Source organism: Hydractinia symbiolongicarpus, chromosome 5, assembly GCF_029227915.1.
Source record: "Hydractinia symbiolongicarpus strain clone_291-10 chromosome 5, HSymV2.1, whole genome shotgun sequence".
Classification (NCBI taxonomy): Eukaryota; Metazoa; Cnidaria; class Hydrozoa; order Anthoathecata; family Hydractiniidae; genus Hydractinia; species Hydractinia symbiolongicarpus.
The window spans coordinates 3,056,212-3,072,111 of NC_079879.1; the positions used below are offsets into that span (position 1 = coordinate 3,056,212).

Consider the following 15,900-nt stretch of genomic DNA (forward strand, 5'->3'; position numbering starts at 1 on the left):
GAAGTACAAAAAATGATTAATTAGCAACAATTTGGACATGTTTTGTCTTTTTTTAACATTTATAAAGTAAGTTAAAATTCGTTATAATATAAACTTTATACTTATTATTGTGATTTTATAGATCCTGTTAGTACTAAACTTATATCATATTTTAATGAGGTGTCAACAAAACTTGTTTGGGACTTGTCTTGCTTGTCCAATTTATTATATTGCTATGTAAGTATATGGACATATATATCTGTTCTTCTTTGGTACATGTATTTGTTTGTCCACTTGCTTCCATCAGCGTTTACATCTTCATTTTCTTTGTAGTATGTACAACAAAGTTCACTTAACGAGTCCAGCGAGTGTTTTCCTTGCTCCTGTGTTAAGCAAGTCTGGATAGTTTTAATTCATCTTCTTGATGATTCAGCAAAAACAGTATCTTTACAGGTTTGTTACTATACTTGTTTTTTTTTTGTTTCTAACGTGTCCTTATATAGATTATATTAAGTCTATAAAGTGGTTGTCAAATTACAAATAAAGTCGAAGCTCTAATTTTTTTAATTCCTTGATATCATACAAAGTATAAAATATTTCTATTTTTGAGTTTCAGAGTTGGACTCATGCACCATTAAACTACCAAACTACCATCATGAACCATTAAACTACCACAAACCAAGCTTAATATTTTATTATTTCTGAACGACTAATTATCTTCATGAACCATAAGACAATGTTTTTTTTAAAAAAAACTTGAATGTAATGTCCCCTTCTTTTGTTGCAGACATGCTGCCATTTTCAATTTTCTTGCCTGTATTGTTTGCCTAGTGCAATCAAAAAAAGGCACATTTTATTTAAGCATGCTGTAAAATTATGTTTTGGTGATATGATTTTATTTAAAGATATAAATTTTATGCAAAAAAACATTACTTATTTTAGTCATTTTTTGATACAGGTAAATTTAAAACAAATAAAGTGTAAAATTGTGCAAAATTTGCCACAAACTATAGCATTAAAAGCTTAAACACAAGCTAAGGCTGCAATGACAGTATAATTATGGCAAGTGTGTAAGAATAATATGAATCTATTAAATATTTATATATTATTGATTTAGTCATTCTGGTCTGTGGTGTCAATGATGTTAAAAGGTTTAGATACAGATGAGCTACAGAAAAAACATGGTAAAGAAACATCTTTGAAAACAAATTTTTAATTATCATGTACAGTAAGTTTGTGACAGCCATAGTGGATGTATTCATTTTTTCTTAAAGTTGTTAAAAAAATGTTAATGGACAAATTAAATGCCACAACCTTAGTAATATTAAGTTAATGTCAAAGCTTAATTTAAATTAATGAAGCCATTGCCATGCAGTTATAACAAGGTGGTGACGCCAGTTATTTTCACCACGTGAGTAACTAAAATGCAAAATAGGACTAATTTTTTAAAGCTGGGTCAACCAACTCGTTTTGGAACAGACAGATTTATGATGTCATCAAAAAACCTGTAAACCCTAATATCTCTTCAGTGTTTCGTCAAAAGGACATGACCCTGTACATTTTCTTGATCAGCATTCTGAGCTCTAAACAGTACAGGAAATGGGTTGATGAATTGCCATCATATAAATCTTTTGTATAGGACCTAGAGAAGTAAAATGGAATGTAACTGCAGAATTTAAGCTGTGGATTCTTTCTAATATTTCATCATTATACTGGTTTGATGTGACAGGAAAGAATACTTTTAGGGAAAAGGTATATGCTTTATAAATTTAACATTGCTATGAATTTGCCGTTTATATTATCAGATTTCTTGTTTTCTTGACCCCCTTACAGTTGTCCAAGGATTGGACTTCGCTTGTTCTGTAAAGCGTTTGTTCTGTCTATACATGACCTATATCCTTACCAAATAAATTAAATTAATGACATGCAAATGCAAAACCATAGGATTGCTATCAAAAAAGGTGATTACTATTGTGGCTTTATTATGCTTGTAATTAAGAAAGAAACTAACAAATATCTGCATTCAAATAATTTCTTCAGTTGTTCTAGTTTCTTTTCTGTTGAGTTTTAGTAGATTGCTGAAATTTTATAAACACATGTTTATCTAAAATGAAAAAAATTAATTAATTTTCTAAACCCAAACAAAAACCTTCTATCCTCTGCTACAAAGGATAAGTATGACCAAACAGTACAGGATGTATACGTTGTTTCTTTGCATGCATTGCAAAAAACATACAACGCATAAAAAATATGTGTACATGTATGTACAATGAAAAAAAAATTGTTAACCCCTGAACAACAAACCTACACACCATGCATAATATACAATTTGACTGTAGAACAGCTCTGTAATTTCTGTTTAGCTTATTGTTCCAGGCAATTGGTTTGCTGTTCAAGAGATAATCCAAGGATCGCTCAGTAGAGATAATACAGTAAGCTTCCCAGTTAACACTATAGTGGGTCGCTAGAGATATAATTTCATTCCTGGGCATGAATTATTAACAATATTGAAAAAGAAGAACGTATTTAACAAAGCATTTAAAAAATAGTGAGGCAAGATTGATTGGCACAAAAAGCTATAAATTTTATACTTTGTTTCCAATAAAGGGCCTTTTTATTTGCAATAATTTTTTTTAGGATGAAGTCATGATCAAGTCACAATTACACAGCTGTATAACTGTCACAAAATTTTGGTCTGTCCGACTGACTGTTTTCAACATGTTCTTGGACTTTTTTAATAAAACTTGGGTAAAAAGGACTTACTAACGTTTTATACTCATTTATATGTTTTTTTTGGTTTTTTTGACCTACATTACACAACATTATCATCATCATTCTCGGCTTAACGTCCGTTTTCCATGCTAGCATGGGTTGGACGGGGTATATTAATGACCCTCTTCCAATCTGATCTAGACTGTGTTAGATCTAAATTCAACTTCCTCTGTATCAAGTCCGTCCTTGTAACCTTTTGCCAAGTCTTTCTCGGTCTGCCTCTTGGCTTTGCCCCAGGAACTATCAAGTCTCTACACTTTCGTACCCAATTATCCGCCTTCATTTTTTCCAAGTGTCCCGGCCAATTCAATCTTCTTATCTGGATAACATACACATATTTAGAATAAACGTGACAAAATTAATCCTCAAAATATAACAAACTTTGTTATGGTGGAAGCATCACCACTGACGACTATGCAAGCATGCATTTCCTCCTTGGAAGATAACAGTAAATCTACAGACAACAGTTTTAGAATGTTTTTACGTCTTGTTGTCGTAACTTTGAAAAAAATTGAAGACACTAATGCAATACAAAGCTTGGCGCAAATCAAAGGAAGGTATAAGTCAAATTTACGTCTCCTACATTTTGGTTAATTCCACATCACAGTTATATTTTAAGACTTATATTTTAGACTCTAAATTCGCCTTTAAGTTTTTTCCAAACCTTTTTTTTAAAATTGTTTTATTTCCATTTTTAATTACGTTTTTAAGTTCACAGCTGCCAAGGTTACAATTTATAAAAAACGCCTACAACATGTATTATGCTCAATATAGTTATGAACCATCTTAAATAAAGTGGCTAGTCTGTTGTTTGTGCCTTGTTTGTAATAAAATAAAAAAATTAATAATTGAAGAAAATATATTTTTCATCAGTGCTTCCTACATAAAGTCATATTTTTAAGTTGATATAGTAAAAATTCCTAATTTCTTTATACAGCCTAAAAAGAATGATTTATTTTTTGTAGGATTTATTCCAAATTCCACAGACGACGTATGGAAGAACTTAATGCAGATGGATTTGATAAATTCAACTCGTTGTTCACAGCTCTTATTTACACACTACGGTCCGAAGAATTGGCAACTAAGATGTCGACGCTATTGTCCTTTATTCAGTTTAATGAGAAATCAGTTGGCATAAAAAAGAAAATCATGCACAGTCAGTTCATAGCCCTCTTTTTGTGTCTACATCTGGACTTAAATGCGGAAGTTGTTATTGCCAACATAACCATCATATTTGACAACTTAGTTGATAATCTCCTTCAAAAGAACCGGAATGCAAAATCACAGCAGGAAGCCTGGGAGCTAGTGTGTTGCTACTTGGATACTGTTGAAATGTGTTATGATTATGAAAAGACTAAGGCTTCACAAGCTGGTCTTATTTTTGAGGCATACTCAAAACTTTTAATAAATACTTTCAAATTGCAAAGAAAAAAAGTTTTTTCTCATATCAATAACATGCTATTGTCGACTCTGGTTATGCAAAATAATTGTCAGAATGTTCGTACATCTATAATGACACATATTTATAAGCCACTGGAGAGTGTTGTGAAAAAGAGTCCTTCTATTCAAGCAATTGAAATAATGGCTGGTTTGACCTTGTTTATCTCGGATAGGTAAAAACATGATTGTTTTGTATTTAACATTTTATATTTTGGTATTTCCACATTAAGTCACTGTTTGTGATTTTAGTGTTTATTAAATTTATTTTTATTATTTTATTGTTGTTATTGTTATTGTTATTTTTTATTTTAGCCCATCTTTAGATTCTAAGGATCAAGCTTATCAGCTAATCAAAGAATTTGGTTTTGGAGATTATCAAGCAGCCCTTAAATCTTCATATTTGAGTCAAATTCTTTCATCATCTGACATTATTGCATTATTGGAGAAACAAAATGATATAAAACAACTTCTTAAAGTTTGGATTGACTGCATTTTAACAGACTTAGATACTTCAGAGTCAGTTATAGACCTGTCTAAATCTGTTTTAAATTTAATTCAGTTAAAAACTAGAAATTACTCCAAGAGTTGCTCAAATTTTGAAGATGTTGTGCAAATTTTGATACAATTTATTGCTAACCTTGGAAAAGATTATGCATCATTAACATCTGTCGTTGAAATGGCAAATTTAAAGCAAGCTATCCAATTCTACTTTTCTGATATTGTCAAAATTTCAGAAAGTGTTATTTTAGTAAAACTGTGTGAAAAATCAGTACACCTATTGTTTAAGATTTGTGGCAATCTGGTGAAGCACTGCGCTAAAGCATTATACTCCAAGGTTTGTATTACATTATTATTTCTATTGCTTTGTTTGCTTCAAATTTCCATGTGCTAAATTGGATTTTGTTGTCACAATATTTCTGTTATGTAACTTTAATTTTTTTTTTAAATACATTATCAGGAAAAGAAAACCATGGTATATGAAATTTCATGTATTGAAAAACCATGAAAACCATGATTGGGTCCAACATCCCAGAAAACATTAAAATTACAGAAAATGAATTTTAATGCCTTGTTTTATGTAACTTTTGGTAAATAGAATCATCTTAACAACAACAACAACTAAAATGACTTATAATCTTCTCTTTTCTTACTTTAGACTTCCTCATGCTTGTTGCCGCAAATTCTTGATTTTTTTGTGCTTCCATTAATTTCAACAAAGAAACCATTGCCAAATATAATTGTTCAGGCAATAAAGTGTCATTTAGTTTTAGTAAGTACATGTTCAAATTTTTTACAGCTCCCCTTATTTTGTGCCTGGTTGTTCATTTAACTTTTACTTTTTATTAAATTAGTTTTTGTGTGGCTTGTCAGCTTTGGATATCAAAAAAGATGAATTTGTTGTAAGAAAAATGAAGGAGATTTTTGCCAGATATTTTACAATTTCCTGTGTTCAGTGTTATATGAACCAGAGCTTGAAGAATCCTTTTTTAGTAAGTAAATAAATGTTTACTTTTCAAAACACACATTGAGAAAATATACCAGTAAGTCAAAGTAAAGAGGCTTTCCATAGCACAAACTTTGTAAAACATAGTAAGCCATATGACGTATTAGAATTTAAAAATTTGTATGACTACCTTTGGGCAATCAATCACATTTCAAAAGTTAATTATCGTCATTTTATAGCTTTAAATGGAAATACTGAATGCGTTGGATATGTGGATATTTTGCAAATAAAATGAGTTTCTTGGAAGATGTATTGTCCTTGATATTGGTTCTTGACTTGCTTGTTGACAACAAAACTCAGCTTAACACACAAAAAAAGGATTATTTCTTTACTGACATAGTATTTTATCCAAGAGAAATGCGGCAATATATTACTGACAAGTTACTAAATGCAGTACTAAATGATAAAGGAACTGTCAAATATTGATGACCTGAAAATGTCTATAATACAAAGCAACATATCCACAAAAATATTAGAACCTTGTTTTCACGTTGCCTCTATTGTGTAGAACTTAAGCATTGATCAAAATAATGTATAGGATCATATGTTTTTGACGTCAGCAAGGATCTGCCAAAACACGCAAATAATTTTTTTTTTCGAAATTTCCAAACCTGTTGCCTTCATCGTATAGATCTTGAAACGCTAATCAAGAAAATGTATATAATCATGTGCTTTTGATGAGCGGTTATTGAAATATAAGGTTTTTTTAAAATTTTGCTGACGTCGTCAACCCGTCCAATCCGAAACGGATTCGTAGACCCAGGTTTGGGAAAATTACCCAAATTGGTCCTAGGTGGTGCCTAGTTACCTACGCGGTAAAAAATCATTGACATCACCACTTCGTTTCCAAGTAATTTGACCTCAAAATTTTAGGTTGCGCTGTAATTGCTTCAATAATTTAATATAGGTTATTGACGTTAAAGTAATGTTATTGACGTCGCGCCGTAACGTCAGAAAATTTAACATTTGAGACATAAGTTTTTCGGCTACATCAAAGGAAAATGAACACATCCACTTTGCCTGTTACAGATACACAGACACACTCTCCGTATTATTGTAAGAGATTAAACAATAAGATGCAAGATAGTTTGCATACACTTCAATGAAAAAGGAACTGTAAAATAAATTATATGTTTACATTTATACTTTACTAGTCAGTGGGAAAATCTACTTAGGCAATGCAACAATGGAAAAAAAACATCACTTGAATTTTAATGACGTCTACAAGGACCCGTCAATACACAGATTTTATTTTTTCCAAATTTTGCCTGTTGCCCCTAATATTTAGAGCTGGAAACAGTGATCAAAATAATGTGTAGGATCATATGTTTTCGACGAACACCTAAAGAGATGCCAGTCAAAATGCAAAAATGTTATACCCGTTTTCTTCATTCTACAGATCTTGAAACACTGATCAAGAAAATGTATAGGATCATGGACTTCTGACAAAAGGTTGCAGAAATATTGGGGTTTAAAGTATTTATGATGACGCCATACAACCCATTCCTTTCAAAACGGGTTTGGGAACAAGGTTTGGAAAATGACCCAATTTGATCCCATGTTGTCCCTAGTTACCCACACATTGAAAAATGACTGGTGTCACCACCCTGTTTTTAAGTTATGTGGCCTCAAAGTGTTAGCTGCAGTGTAATGACTTTATACCTTTAAATTTAAGCTCCTGATGTTGTGCTTTTTCGACTACATCGAAGGGAAATGACAAAATATTTACTTTGCCTGTTACAGATGGACAGACAGAAACAGTCTTTATATTATTATACGGCATACTTAAAACCTGTAAATGAATGACATTAGAAACTAAAAATTGCTTTGCGGATAATTTCATTTTGTATTAAGTCGTCACTGGAAAAAATTTTTACACCAAACTTCGATATTGCATGACAATGAAGACAGTGATACATAAACCAGAGTTGGAAAATAAATGTGGTTAAGCAAACTGTGAACAGAAAAGAATTTAAATAGTTATATTTGCATCAGCAATGTCATCTTTATTTTCTAGGCATGTTCCTTTACATTTGCTTGCATTTTTGTGTTCAATTGTAAAAGATATAATGCCTAATGTCTAATTTAATGTGTAAGAACCTGCCAACAATCTACTAAAAGGCTAAGAAATTTAAGCTACCTTTTATTCAAGAGTACAATGATAATAAAAAAACCATTTATAAACTGCAAACCCTTATATACTGTGAATGTAATTTTGCACTTCTCATAAAGATTAAAAAATTACTTTAAAATATATTCCTGGGCGATGTATTTTGTTGTAACTAAATAAAATAATAACAACCAATATACCTTTGGCCTTTCTTCGTGCTTTATGTCTGTAATTTGACTTCTTTTCTTCAATGTCCTCACACTGTAATACCAACGTACTTCTTTTATAATTAACTTCTTCGTAATAAATTAAACACACATATCGCATTTTAAAAATTTCATATTGTCTCAGTACCACATACACATCTTTACAATATTATACCAAAACATTACCAAATAATAACTCTGTGGACCTTTTCATTCTTGCTGTATAATTGACTTCTTCGTAATAAATTAAACAGATATATTGCTTTGTAATGGTTTCCTATAGTGTAACTACGACATACACATCTATCTTCGCAATGTAATACCAAAACATTACGAAATAATAACTGTGGACTTTTCATACTTTTTTTATAATTAGCCTCTCCGTAATAAATTAAACGCATATATCGCCTTTTAATAATTCCATAAGGTGTAACTACGACATACACATTTTCGCAATATAATACCACAACATTACCAAATAATAACTATTATACCAAAACATTGCCAAATAATAACTCTGTGGACTTTTCATACTTCTTTTATAATTGACTTCTTCGTAATAAATTAAACACACTTATCGCATTTTAATAATTTCATATAGTGTTCACATTTTAATAATTTCATATAGTGTAACTACCACATACACATCATGGAAAATAAAAAACATTACCAAACAATAATTCTGTTGGCCTTTTCACACTTCTTGTATAATTGCCTTCTTCGTAATAAATTAAACACATATGTTGCTTTTTAATATTTTCATATGGTGTAATGGTGTATTATGGTGTACTACAACATCTATCTTCGCAATATTTTACCAAAACATTACCAAATAATAATTCTTGGGGCTTTTTAATTCTTCTTGTATAATTAACTTCTTTGTAATAGATTAAAAGCATATATTGCTTTTAAATAATTTCGTATGCTGGTACGATGAAATGCACTTCCTAACTTTGTACTACTATTAATACTACCAAATGCTAACTCTGTGGACTTTTTCGTCCTTCTTTTATAATTCACTTCTTCGTAATAAATTAAACACACATATCTCATTTTAATAATTTCATATGGTGTAACTGCGACATACACATTTCTGAAATAAAATACCAAAAGATTACCAAATAATAACTCTGTGGACTTTTTCGTACTTCTTTTATAATTGACTTCTTCGTAATAAATTAAAAACACATATCGCATTTTAATAATTTTATATGGTGTCACTACCACATACACATCTTCGCAAAATAATACCAAAACATTACCAAATAATAACTATGTGGACCATTTCATTCTTGCTGAATAATTGACTTCTTCGTAATAAATTAAACAGATATATTGATTTGTATTGATTTCATATAGTGTAACTACAACATGCACATCTATCTTTGCAATGTAATACCAAAACATTACGAAATAATAACTCTGTGGACTTTTCATACTTTTTGTATAATTAGCTTCTTCGTAATAAATTAAACGCATATATCACATTTTAATAATTTGATACGGTGTAACTACGACATACACATATTTGCAATGTAATACCAAAACATTACGAAATAATAACTCTGTGGACTTTTCATACTTTTTGTATAATTAGCTTCTTCGTAATAAATTAAACACATATATCACATTTTAATAATTTGATAAGGTGTAACTACTACATACACATCTTTGCAATGTAATACCAAAACATTACGAAATAATAACTCTGTGGACTTTTCATACTTTTTTTATAATTAGCTTCTTCGTAGTAAATTAAACCCATATATCACATTTTAATAATTTGATACGGTGTAACTACGACATACACATATTTGCAATGTAATTCCAAAACATTACGAAATAATAACTCTGTGGACTTTTCATACTTTTTGTATAATTAGCTTTGTCGTAATAAATTAAACACATATATCACATTTTAATAATTTGATAAGGTGTAACTATGACATACACATTTCTCCAATATAATACCCAAATATTACCAAATAATAAATATTATACCAAAACATTACCAAATAATAACTTTGGACTTCTTCATACTTCTTTTATAATTGACTTCTTCGTAATAAATTAAACACACTTATCGTATTTTAATAATTTTATATGGCGTAACTGCGACATACACATTTCGGCAATATAATACCAAAACATTGCCAAATAATAACTATTATACCAAAACATTACGAAATGATAACTATTATACCAAAACATTACCAAATAATAACTATTATACCAAAACATTACCAAATGATAACTCTGTGGACCTTTTCGTACTTCTTTTATAATTGACTTCTTCGTAATAAGTTAAACACACGTATCGCATTTTAATAATTTCATATGGTGTCAGTACCACATACATATCTTCGCAATGTAATACCAAAACATTGCTGAATAATAACTCTGGTTTTTTTAAACTTTCTCGCAATAAATTAAAACCATACATCGCTTTTTAGTAATTTCGTGTGGTTTAACTACGACATACACGTTTTGGCAATATAATACTAAAACGTTACCAAATAATAACTCTGTGGACTTTTTCGTGCTTCTTTTATAATTGACTTCTTCGTAATAAATTAAACACACATATTGCATTTTAATAATTTTATATGGTGTCACTACCACATACACATCTTTGCAGTGTTATACCAAAACATTACCAAATAATAACTCTGTGGACCATTTCATTCTTGCTGTATAATTAGCTTCTTCGTAATAAATTAAACGCATATCACATTTTAATAATTTGATAAGGTGTAACTACGACATACACATCTTTGCAATATAATACCAAAACATTACCATATAATAACTATTATACCAAAACATTACCATATAATAACTATTATACCAAAACATTACCATATAATAACTATTATACCAAAACATTACCATATAATAACTATTATTCCAAAACATTACCATATAATAACTCTGTGGACATTTTCATACTTTTTGTATAATTAGCTTCTTCGTAATAAATTAAACACACATGTCGCATTTTAATAATTTCATATGGTGTCACTACCACATGCACATCTTCGCAATATAATACCAAAACATTACCAAATAGTAACTCTGTGGACTTTTTCGTACTTCTTTTATAATTGACTTCTTCGTATTAATTTAATCACACTTATCGCATTTTAATAATTTCATATGGTGTCACTACCACATACACATCTTTGCAGTGTTATACCAAAACATTACGAAATAATAACTCTGTGGACTTTTTCGTACTTCTTTTATAATTGACTTCTTCGTATTAATTTTATCACACTTATCGCATTTCAATAATTTCATATGGTGTCACTACCACATACACATCTTCGCAAAATAATACCAAAACATTACCAAAAAATAATTCTGTTGACCTTTTCACACTTCTTGTATAATTAGCTTTTTTGTAATAAATTAAACGCATATATCACATTTTAATAATTTGATACGGTGTACCTACGACATACACATATTTGGAATGTAATACCAAAACATTACGAAATAATAACTCTGTGGTCTTTTCATACTTTTTGTATAATTAGCTTCTTCGTAATAAATTAAATGCATATATCACATTTTGATAATTTGATAAGGTGTAACTACGACATACACATCTTTGTAATATAATACCAAAACATTACCAAATAATAACTCTGTAAACCTTTTCATTCTTCCTGTATAATTGACTTCTTCGTGATAAATTAAACTGATATATTGCTTTGTATTGTTTTCATATAGTGTAACTACGACATAGACATCTATCTTCGCAATATTATACCAAAACATTACCAAATAATAACTATTATACCAAAACATTACCAAATGATAACTCTGTAAACCTTTTCATTCTTCCTGTATAATTGACTTCTTCGTAATAAATTAAACTGATATATTGCTTTGTATTGGTTTCATATAGTGTAACTACGACATAGACATCTATCTTCGCAATATTATACCAAAACATTACCAAATAATAACTATTATACCAAAACATTGCCAAATAATAACTATTATACCGAAACATTACCATGTAATAACTATTATACCAAAACATTACCAAATAATATTTATTATACCAAAACATTACCATATAATAACTATTATACCAAAACATTACCATATAATAACTCTGTGGACATTTTCGTACTTCTTTTATAATTGACTTCTTCGTATTAATTTAATCACACTTATCGCTTTTTAATAATTTCATATGGTGTCACTACCACATACACATCTTCGCAAAATAATACCAAAACATTACCTCACACTTCTTGTATAATTGCTTCTTCGTAATAAATTAAACACATATATCGCTTTTTAATATTTTCATATTGTGTAATGGTGTATTATGGTGTACTACAACATCTATCTTCGCAATTTTATACCAAAACATTACCAAATAATAACTCTTGGGGCTTTTTAATTCTTCTTGTATAATTAACTTCTTTGTAATAGATTAAAAGCATATATTGCTTTTAAATAATTTCATATGCTGGTACGATGAAATACACTTCCTAACTTTGTACTACTATTAATACTACCAAATGCTAACTCTGTGGACTTTTTCGTACTTCTTTTATAATTCACTTCTTCGTAATAAATTAAACACACATATCTCATTTTAATAATTTCATATGACGTAACTGTGACATTCACATTTCTGAAATATAATACCAAAACATTACCAAATAATAACTATTATACCAAAACATTACCAAATAATAACTCTGTGGACATTTTCGTACTTTTTTTATAATTAACTTCTTCGTAATAAATTAAAAACACATATCGCATTTTAATAATTTCATATAGTGTCACTACCACATACACATCTTCGTAAACTAATACCAAAACATTACCAAATAGTAACTCTGTGGACTTTTTCATACTTTTTGTATAATTAGCTTCTTTGTAATAAATTAAACGCATATATCACATTTTAATAATTTGATACGGTGTACCTACGACATACACATATTTGGAATGTAATACCAAAACATTACGAAATAATAACTCTGTGGACTTTTCATACTTTTTGTATAATTAGCTTCTTCGTAATAAATTAAATGCATACATCACATTTTAATAATTTGATAAGGTGTAACTACGACATACACATCTTTGTAATATAATACCAAAACATTACCAAATAATAACTCTGTAAACCTTTTCATTCTTCCTGTATAATTGACTTCTTCGTAATAAATTAAACTGATATATTGCTTTGTATTGGTTTCATATAGTGTAACTACGACATAGACATTTATCTTTGCTATATTATACCAAAACATTACCATGTAATAACTATTATACCGAAACATTACCAAATAATATTTATTATACCAAAACATTACCAAATGATAACTATTATACCAAAACATTACCAAATAATAACTATTATACCAAAACATTACCAAATAATAACTATTATACCAAAACATTACCAAATAATAACTATTATACCAAAACATTACCAAATAATAACTATTATACCAAAACATTACCAAATGATAACTATTATACCAAAACATTGCCAAATAATAACTATTATACCGAAACATTACCAAATGATATTTATTATACCAAAACATTACCAAATGATAACTATTATACCAAAACATTGCCAAATAATAACTATTATACCGAAACATTACCAAATAATATTTATTATACCAAAACATTACCAAATGATAACTATTATACCAAAACATTACCAAATAATAACTATTATACCAAAACATTACCAAATAATAACTATTATACCAAAACATTACCAAATAATAACTATTATACCAAAACATTACCATATAATAACTCTGTGGACATTTTCATACTTTTTGTATAATTAGCTTCTTCGTAATAAATTAAACACACATGTCGCATTTTAATAATTTCATATAGTGTCACTACCACATACACATGTTCGCAAACTAATACCAAAACATTACCAAATAGTAACTCTGTGGACTTTTTCATACTTTTTGTATAATTAGCTTCTTTGTAATTAATTAACCGCATATATCACATTTTAATAATTTGATACGGTGTAACTACGACATACACATATTTGGAATGTAATACCAAAACATTACGAAATAATAACTCTGTGGACTTTTCATACTTTTTGTATAATTAGCTTCTTCGTAATAAATTAAACGCATATATCACATTTTAATAATTTGATAAGGTGTCACTACGACATACACATCTTTGCAATATAATACCAAAACATTACCAAATAATAACTATTATACCAAAACATTACCATATAATAACTCTGTGGACATTTTCATACTTTTTGTATAATTAACTTCTTCGTATTAATTTAATCACACTTATCACATTTTAATAATTTCAAATGGTGTCACTACCACATACACATGTTCGCAAACTAATACCAAAACATTACCAAATAGTAACTCTGTGGACTTTTTCATACTTTTTGTATAATTAGCTTCTTTGTAATTAATTAACCGCATATATCACATTTTAATAATTTGATACGGTGTAACTACGACATACACATATTTGGAATGTAATACCAAAACATTACGAAATAATAACTCTGTGGACTTTTCATACTTTTTGTATAATTAGCTTCTTCGTAATAAATTAAACGCATATATCACATTTTAATAATTTGATAAGGTGTCACTACGACATACACATCTTTGCAATATAATACCAAAACATTACCAAATAATAACTATTATACCAAAACATTACCATATAATAACTCTGTGGACATTTTCATACTTTTTGTATAATTAACTTCTTCGTATTAATTTAATCACACTTATCGCATTTTAATAATTTCATATGGTGTCACTACCACATACACATCTTCGCAAAATAATACCAAAACATTCCCCAATAGTAACTCTGTGGACTTTTTCGTACTTCTTTTATAATTGACTTCTTCGTATTAATTTAATCACACTTGTCGCATTTTAATAATTTCATATGGTGTCACTACCACATACACATCTTCGCAAAATAATACCAAAACATTACCAAAAAATAATTCTGTTGACATTTTCACACTTCTTGTATAATTAGCTTCTTTGTAATAAATTAAACGCATATATCACATTTTAATAATTTGATACGGTGTACCTACGACATACACATATTTGGAATGTAATACCAAAACATTACGAAATAATAACTCTGTGGACTTTTCATACTTTTTGTATAATTAGCTTCTTCGTAATAAATTAAATGCATATATCACATTTTAATAATTTGATAAGGTGTAACTACGACATACACATCTTTGTAATATAATACCAAAACATTACCAAATAATAACTCTCTAAACCTTTTCATTCCTGTATAATTGACTTCTTCGTAATAAATTAAACTGATATATTGCTTTGTATTGGTTTCATATAGTGTAACTACGACATAGACATCTATCTTCGCAATATTATACCAAAACATTACCATGTAATAACTATTATACCAAAACATTACCAAATAATAGCTATTATACCAAAACATTACCAAATAATAACTATTATACCAAAACATTACCAAATAATAACTATTGTACCAAAACATTACCAAATAATAACTATTATACCAAAACATTACCAAATAATAACTATTATACCAAAACATTACCATATAATAACTCTGTGGACATTTTCATACTTTTTGTATAATTAGCTTCTTCGTAATAAATTAAACACACATGTCGCATTTTAATAATTTCATATAGTGTCACTACCACATACACATGTTCGCAAACTAATACCAAAACATTACCAAATAGTAACTCTGTGGACTTTTTCATACTTTTTGTATAATTAGCTTCTTTGTAATTAATTAACCGCATATATCACATTTTAATAATTTGATACGGTGTAACTACGACATACACATATTTG

General features: G+C 28.8%; 2 protein-coding genes across 3 annotated transcripts in view; both read left to right on the forward strand.

Annotated features, from left to right (window-relative positions):
- Window positions 1-15,900, forward strand: part of LOC130644178 (protein MMS22-like) — a 66,279-nt gene that overhangs the window by 19,832 nt on the left and 30,547 nt on the right. For both annotated transcript variants that reach the window (XM_057449678.1, XM_057449679.1), the window contains exons 7-17: window positions 122-216; window positions 313-432; window positions 1,097-1,163; window positions 1,619-1,731; window positions 2,343-2,411; window positions 2,617-2,727; window positions 3,094-3,308; window positions 3,717-4,364; window positions 4,504-5,026; window positions 5,348-5,461; window positions 5,544-5,681. In XM_057449678.1, coding sequence (XP_057305661.1) covers window positions 122-216; window positions 313-432; window positions 1,097-1,163; window positions 1,619-1,731; window positions 2,343-2,411; window positions 2,617-2,727; window positions 3,094-3,308; window positions 3,717-4,364; window positions 4,504-5,026; window positions 5,348-5,461; window positions 5,544-5,681 — 2,213 coding nt within the window. The remainder of the gene's footprint in view (window positions 1-121; window positions 217-312; window positions 433-1,096; window positions 1,164-1,618; window positions 1,732-2,342; window positions 2,412-2,616; window positions 2,728-3,093; window positions 3,309-3,716; window positions 4,365-4,503; window positions 5,027-5,347; window positions 5,462-5,543; window positions 5,682-15,900) is intronic.
- LOC130644186 (sorting and assembly machinery component 50 homolog A-like) overlaps window positions 1-15,900 on the forward strand; it is a 73,050-nt gene that overhangs the window by 19,426 nt on the left and 37,724 nt on the right. The window lies entirely within an intron of this gene.